This window comes from Phocoena phocoena, chromosome 17 (genome assembly GCF_963924675.1).
Source record: "Phocoena phocoena chromosome 17, mPhoPho1.1, whole genome shotgun sequence".
Taxonomy (NCBI): domain Eukaryota; kingdom Metazoa; phylum Chordata; class Mammalia; order Artiodactyla; family Phocoenidae; genus Phocoena; species Phocoena phocoena.
In genome coordinates, this window is record NC_089235.1 from 80,651,231 (window position 1) to 80,658,719 (window position 7,489).

At 62.3% G+C, this 7,489-nt stretch overlaps 1 protein-coding gene across 1 annotated transcript; it reads right to left on the reverse strand.

The window, feature by feature from the left end:
- Window positions 1-2,952: 2,952 nt before the first annotated feature.
- Window positions 2,953-5,904, reverse strand: VPS28 (VPS28 subunit of ESCRT-I). Its single transcript, XM_065895344.1, has 9 exons — window positions 5,838-5,904; window positions 5,241-5,269; window positions 5,083-5,120; window positions 4,765-4,854; window positions 3,933-4,038; window positions 3,720-3,821; window positions 3,345-3,398; window positions 3,179-3,270; window positions 2,953-3,087 (listed from the first exon to the last, which is right to left on the reverse strand). The coding sequence occupies exons 1-9, from the start codon at window positions 5,872-5,874 to the stop codon at window positions 2,970-2,972; spliced, it is 666 nt and encodes a 221-aa protein (XP_065751416.1). The 5' UTR covers window positions 5,875-5,904; the 3' UTR covers window positions 2,953-2,969.
- Window positions 5,905-7,489: the final 1,585 nt, after the last annotated feature.

A 7,489-nucleotide genomic window follows, 5' to 3' on the forward strand; every position in this document is an offset into this window, starting at 1 on the left:
CTGACCCTGACCCTGTCCCTAGGCGGGGTGGTTGGGGTGGGGGAGGAGAGGCTCCAGGGGAGCTGGGAGCTCGGGCCCCAGGACTCTGTCCCCATCATCCTGTACCACCCAGGGCGGGGCCTCAGGCTGAGGACGGTGTCCTGGGCCCGACTTCAGGTGTGGCTCCTGCCCTCCCACCCACATACATGCTGGACGGCACTGCAGTGTGACCTCGGTGGGTCTTACAGGGGTATCAGGCAAGGGGAGGGGATGGGAAGAGTCTGCCAGGGGTTCAGATGACTCCTGGACCCCTGAGTCAATGAGAAGGGAAGCTGGAAAGATTTGGGCTACCCCCCGCCCCCAGTTGTCGGGCCCAAACTGGCCTTTTTCCCTACCCCACCTTGTCAGGGCCGGGGCTGGCTGGAGCTGAGCCTGGCACCAAGCTGCTGCCTCAGGTCATCCACTGCTCAAGGCCTGCTTAGCTTCAGGGAAAAGGTCTCAGCCCAGCTGTTCAGGTCCCCTGGTGGAGGCCTGGCACGCAGCTGGCACCCCCTTGGGCCTCGGCACCCCTCTGCGTGGGCCCACGTTTCCCTGCTTCGTGTCCCCCCAACCGCTTACCCATGCCCTCCCTTCCTAGTCCAGGGCAGCCGCAGGGTGTGTCACCAACTGCCCTGCACATCTGCCTGTCGCCCGCCAGCGCTGGGCTTATCCCCAGGCCCCTCGTGCATCAGTCCGTCACCCAGCAAGCGCCAGACACCCACCTTCATCGCAGGATATTCACAGAAGCCCAAAGAGGGAAGCAGCCCAAGGGCCCATCAGTGGGTGAACAGATAAACAAATATGGTCTAGACACACCACGGAATATTACTCAGACATGAAAAGGAAGGAAATCCTGTCTCTCGCTAAAACATGGATGAACCTTGAGGGCGTTATGCCAAGCGAAATGAGCCAGTCACAAAGGAACGAATTCTGTGTGATTCCACTCATGCTTCGAGGTTTCGGGGGTCGTCAGAATCCAGGGGTAGAAGGTAGAATGGCTGGTGCCAGGGGCTGGGCGGGATAGGGAGCTGTTGAACGGGGACAGTTTTAGTTTAGGAAGATGAGAAGGATCCTGCAGACAGATGGTGGCAATGAACGCACGACGTGGTTAATGCACCCGATGCCGCTGAACTGGGAAATGTTTCAGGTGGCCGACTTTATGTTTTACATATTTCATTGCAATAAAAAATTAACAATAATTAATCAAAAATTAAAATAGACCTAAACAACCCTCCCTGGCCCTTTGCCCCCTCAGCTCCCTTAACAGCAGGTCACGGGGACTCAGGCACTGGTGGCCTCTCCCAGGCTCCACTGAAGCCTCACCCCAGCCCACACTGTTGTCAAAGTCACCGAGAGCCCCGCAGGCCAGACTCGGCAGGGCTCTTCCTCGGCTCGGTCCGCCCTGGAGCTCACCGTCCTCCACACCTGGGCCTCTGGTCTCCTCCCCAGGCCCCGGTCGCCCCTTCTTCAGCTCCTGCATTGATGCAGCGCCAGTCCTGCCCCTCGGGTAGAATTCCTGGCACCCATGATAGTGTGCCTTCACCCCAGACACCAGCCTTCACCCTTGTCTATGGAACTCCACCCGCTGGTGTCCAGCCACGCACTTGACAGTTCCCCTTGACCATCGGAGAGCGAAGTCCAGCTCAGCCTGTGCACACAGGGCCCCTCCTCCCCAAGTGTCCACATTTCAATAGGAGTTCCTCCACCCCTCCAGGTGCTCAGGCTCAAGCCTGGTGTAACCCCGGAGTTCTCATTCCACCGCTGCATCCAGCAGACTGTGGGCACCACACACAGCACGGTCCACACCCAGAAGCTGACCGTCTCTCCCCGTCACTTGCTGACTCTGCTCTTCCCCCTAACACACCAGGGAGATGAGGGCCTCTGCTCTGAGTCCCTCACTGGCATCTGGGGCTCCTGGGTACAATCCCAAGTCCTGACCTGCCTTCCAGCCCCATTTCCCACCCGGCTTCCCACACCCTTCCTCCTTCCCCAGGGAGCCCTGCTCACTTCTCCTGGACCTTTTGTTCAACGCTGAGAGCTGCTCCTGACCACCCCGTATGCAATGGCACCTCCTCACTGGCAGCCTTGGACCTCCTCCATCACCACTCGAAATACCACACACTTTATTTGGTTGCCTCTAGAAGCCAGGTACAAAGAAGTACCACTAAGAGAAGATGCTACGATGAAACTCTGGCGTGTCCCTTATCCCAACACCACAGCTGCTAAAACTGGAACCCACGCCCCTGGAACCCAGAGCCTTGGTCTCTGGTTTGCTGCTTGCTGTCTGCCCCAGAGGATGAGGACGCAGACATGAACCCCGCGGGGCCAGGCAGCTTCCAGCACTGACGGCACAAGGCCTTGGAGCAGGCGTTGCTTCCCCACCAGGCTTTGGGCAAGGCCAGCTCTGGGGCTCCCGTGGCGTCTGCCAGCTGGGCCTTGCTCCCGGGTGAGGGACACCCTTGGTGGCAGGCAGGAGGACAAGCTGTGCTACTGTGAGCTACCAACCGGCGCTCCTGTGAGCTACCGCGCAAGGATGGGCCCTGCTGCAAAGGTGTCAGGCTCTGTGCCGACCTGGTCAGCTGGGCCGCCACGCTGCCTAAAGCTCTCAGCTGAGAGGTGGGGGAAGGTGTGGCAGGCAGATGCAAGCCTACCTGGCCTGGGGGGAGGCGCACCCCTGCTGGCTTGCCAGGCGGTGCCCACCAGGGAAGGCGCTGCCTCTGAAGTGCCACTGAGGCTCTTCCCTGATGAATGGGCTGCGTGCTCCCGAGGTCCAGAGAGCAGACAGACAGGCAGGGTGGGCCTGGGGCGGGCAGGGGGCGGCCACAGCAGCAGGGAGGTCAGAAAGCATCTTTATTGGGGGAGCGGGCTCTAGGCCACTGTGCATGGTAAAACGTTTGCAGACGTCGGGGGAAATGGGACGATCGCAGAAAGTGGGGGTAGGGAGGCTGGGCTCAGGCGTGCAGGAAGCGGTTGAAGGCGTTGTAGGCTGATTCCAGGTCGAAGAGCATCTGGCGCACCTGGGAGTCGTCCAGCTCGTCTGAGGCTGACATGCCACTCAGGGTCTGCAGCCTGTGGGGCACAGAGCACAGAGCTGGGCTGGGGCAGGTGGGGGGCTACGGGGCTGCGACGGACTGGGTGGCTCAGCAGGTGGCACACTCACCACTGGCTGACCGTCTGGCGGCCCTCGAAGTCAGGGGGCAGGTGGCTCATGCGGTGCATGGTCTCCATCAGCTCCCGCAGGTCGGGCTGGATCTGCAGAAACACTACCCGCTTGGACACCGACCCTGGTTCCCCTGCCCCCACCCCCGACCACCCGGGAGCCGCACCTCGTCCATGGCCCGGATCTCCAGGCGCAGCTTGTCCATCACTGTGATGAAGAGCTGGTGGCAAGGGTGTGTGTGAGACATGGGCCCCTGGCAAAGACCCCCGCCAGCCTGGTCCTCTGCAGGGCTGGGCCCGGGGCAGCACCAGCCGGCCCTCGCCCTCCTCAGCCTCAGCCGTGGGGTCACGTGGGCCCTAAGCCTGACCCTGCAGCTGAGGAGCGGTCAGTGGGTGGGAGCCCTGGGCACATCCCACGTGGGCCTTGGGATGGGAGGGGCCTCAGGGGGTTTCCCGGACGCTGCCCAGGAGGACTGCCCGCCCCCCACTCCAGCTACTCTGCACCGCGGGGCTGTGGGCACGTGGCCCTCCCGCCTCCGCACCGAGACCACGTCGGCGATGCAGCGATTCAGGTTGCCCTTGTCGTCCTTGATGGTGATGGGCCGGTCCTCCTTGATCCTCTCCATGGCAAGCGGGCAGTCCAGCTGAGGGAGGGCACACGGTGCTGGGCCTCGCGGGGCAGCCCAGCTCCAGCCCAATGGCCCCCATGCCCATGCCCACCCACGCCCCTCAGGGTGGAGGGGCCGCTCACTCACTCGGAACTTGCGGCAGAATTCATCGATGGAGCTGATCTCTGACCCTTGTACCTGCCGGAAGGCAGCTTTGTACTGGACCAGGAGCCGCGAGCAGGCTGCAGTGTACCTGGGGGGAAGGGTCAGGCTGCCGCCCTCAGCGCCAGGCCAGCGCCGCCTGGCACATCCTGCTTACCCTCCGCCCTTCCAGACAAGTGGCATCTCACATGGAGGGCTGGGTGAAGGGCCAGGGATTGGCCATCGAGGGCCGAGCCTTCCCACTTGGTTTACACAAAAAAAGAACTCTGGAAGGTGGCAGAAGGTGGTAACGGCCAAAATACGGCTGCCACACGGACCTGGCCTGGACTGTGCAGGTTGGCCCCCAGCCCAACACCAGGCAGAGGCCCAGCGAGACCCCTTGTGCCCGCTCCTCGGGCCATGTTGGCCGTGCCTCCACGTTGACAGCTCGTGGTCCTATGGGGGAGGGGCTGCTGCACCGAACAAAGGCCCCACGTACCAGCTGGCTGCCAGGCCTGGCCGGCGGCACCCACGGACTGACTGCCTGTGCCACCCTGCTCGCCTCCTATGCCTTTGCACTGATGAGGCCCCAGGCAGCAAAGCTGGGGCAGAATGCTGACGCCAGGGCGCTGGGCTCCCCTCTCCCCAGAATGCTGGGCTACTGCCGCCAGGGCGCCCCTGCCCAAGATGGCACCAAGGCCGCCAGCACCCAAGCGACCCTCCTTGTGCTGGGTGGGCCTCAGACCCCCGCCCCCGCTCCTTACTGAGCGCCCCAGCCCTGGAGGGCAGAAACAAGCTTCCAAGTACGGGTCGGTGGTGCAGGGAAGTGGGCTCTCACTCGTTGGGGCTGACGCAGTCCTTGATGTACGCCTTCTCCAGGGCCTGCATCGTCTTCACAACTGCAAACAGCTCTGCCATGTTGTCATACCTGAGGGGGCGCACCCTTCAGATGCGGCTGCCACGGCAGGGAAGCCAAGGTCCCGGAGCCTAGGGTGCCAGTCCTACCCAAGGTGCCGCTGAGGCAGAGCTCCGTGTTTGGCTGCCCCTCTCACCCCACCCCTGGCAGAGGCTTCTTGGGACCCGTTTCCCTGGGCCGACCCCATGTTCTTCTGACCCTCAGTATGGGGGAGGCAGGCAGCCTGGGTGCTGGACTCACTTCTCCCGCTCACGGGCATTCTTATACAGCTTCACTTCCTGTTGGGGAGACAGGGCGGAAGGTCGGCCAGCAGCACCACAGTGGCTGCAGGGTCCCGGTGAGGACCACGCAGATAAAGACTACTGGCCAGCGCCGCCAGGCAGGTGCCCGCCGCTCACCTCATACAGCTCCGGCTTGTTTCCAGGGGCTGCGACAGAACAGGCAGATAGCTGGCAGGCTGCTTGCGAAGGTCACCCTGGCAAGCTTGTCCAGCGCCCTGGCCCAGCCCTGTCTCAGCGCCCCTCCCAAGGCCTCCTCCGGGCTATGTCCCAAAGAGCCCAAAGGGAGCTGGGGGAATTTCAATCTCAGCATTCCCATCAGTTTGTGGGTGACCTGAGCAGAGGACATGCCTCTGGGTCCAGGGGGCTGTGCGCCAGGGCTGGTCCTCCATCCCACCTGTTTCTAGGCTCCCTTGCTTACGATGCAGTGATGGGCACACACGTTTGTCACATGCTCTGTCATCTTTCCCCTGGCCTGGGGACTGTGGGATACCTAAGACCCCCTGAAGTTCCAGCCACACTAAAGCTGTCATCTCTGCGCCCAGCTGACCCCACCTGGAGGAGGTCTCTGGGCCCCTGGCCACTACCTGAGGTCTTGCAGGAGCGGACACTTATAGACCTCCCAAATGCTCCGGCCACCACTCCCGTCAGCCTCTGCCACAGAGGTTGAAAGCCTAGGCCCTCTGGGTCCCTGGGCCCAGCTTGGGCCACACTCACCTCCCATGCCAGGAGTGGCTGGGATCCCGTGAAACATCCTGCAGGCTCAGGTGGCCACAGCAGAGACCTAGGGAGCAGAGCCAGTGCTGACGCAAAGGTGACCCCCTAACACCCCTGAGGGCTGGGCCTCATGAAAAGCTTCCCCACCCTCAGCAGAAACAAAACCAGCAATGAACACACAGGGTGCTGTGCACTGTGCTGGGAACACCGAGCCACCCTGGAGGCTGCCGGGAGGAAGCAGGTGCAGGTGAGCATCTCAGGAGTGAGCAATGGCAGGCTGGCAAAGCGGGTGGGGTGGGGAGTGGCGGCACGGTCAGGGCAGGTTGCTCTGAGTCAGGTGACCAGGAGAGGAAGGGGCTGCAGCTATCAGATGAATGACCTGGATGAACGTTTGGGCAGAGAAAACAGCACATACGACAGACAGCACGTATAATGGGAGGTCTTTATGCAGCAATGAATTTAGAGAAACGGACAAGTGGGGTGGGGGGGAGGTGCGCTTTCTGAGTGAGGGGCGTTCTAGGGAATGAGGACAGAGACGCAGGGGGATCAAAGGGCACAGATCTCACAGGCCAGGAGGAGGAGTCTGGGTTTATCCTGGCACAGCCAGAGGGAACTACTGGAAGACTGAAGAAAGTCCTCCCAGCTCCAGGTGGGCGGTGGGCTGAGCAGACCGTGGAAGCAGGAGCCCCTGACCACTCCGGAAGTTGGTGCGGTGGCTGGGGCCACGTCCTGATGTGCTTTGGAGATGAAACCACCAGACCCAGTGGAGAATTTGAAAAGCGGTAAAAATTACAAAGGACTCAAGAATGACCCCTTATTTTTGGACCAGTGGCACCATGACAGTGAGGTGAACTGAGATGGAGAAAGTGAACAAAGTAGGTGTAGAAGGCAAGCGGGTGTGCAGGAAAGCGCTGCGGTTGATCTGTTGGCTTTGAGAGGCTCCGCAGACATCCAAGGAAGCTGCCGAGGCGGCTGGAGATCAGGGGAGAGGCCTGGGGCTGGCAGGGCTGAGCCAGTGGCACCGAGGGGGTGCATGGCGTCCCACAGGAGATGGCTAAGGGTGAACCACGGTAGGAGGGAGAGCAGCCCACGTTGAGCCCCGGGCACCGCGGCGTGCGGAGGCTGGGCAGAGGAAAGGCGGGATCAGGGCTGGGAAAGGCCAAGGTTGTACAAGTTAAGCAGCAGGGGCGGGGGGACGGGGCCGAGAAGGCCGATGAAATTACGAGAGCTCGCGGGGGTGGGGTGGGGACACGGATACCACTGAGCCACCCTCCCGCAGCATCAGAGAGGAGGTGCAACGGAGAGAAGGAATAAGGGGGTTGTCTGTGGCTCTACAACGGGATTCCACGCAGCCACGAAAACGGACGTCCGCGGCCTCAAGCGAATACTCGGCTGAACCTCACCAACCTGCCGCGACCCAGAACGGCGAGCTTCTAGAGAAAGCCCAATGAGCGCGGTGGAAGATCGGGCGGGCCGGGCGCGGGGCGCATAGGCCGCGGGAACCTTCGGGCCCGGCGGTCTGAGCGCCGCACTCGGAAGCGCCAGTCCCGGGGAAACGGCTCTGGAACCCAGGGGGGAGCCAGGACAGCCGGACACCGGGAGAGGGGACCACAAGACGGAGAGCGAGGAGAAGCACGGGCGCGGAGTGCCCT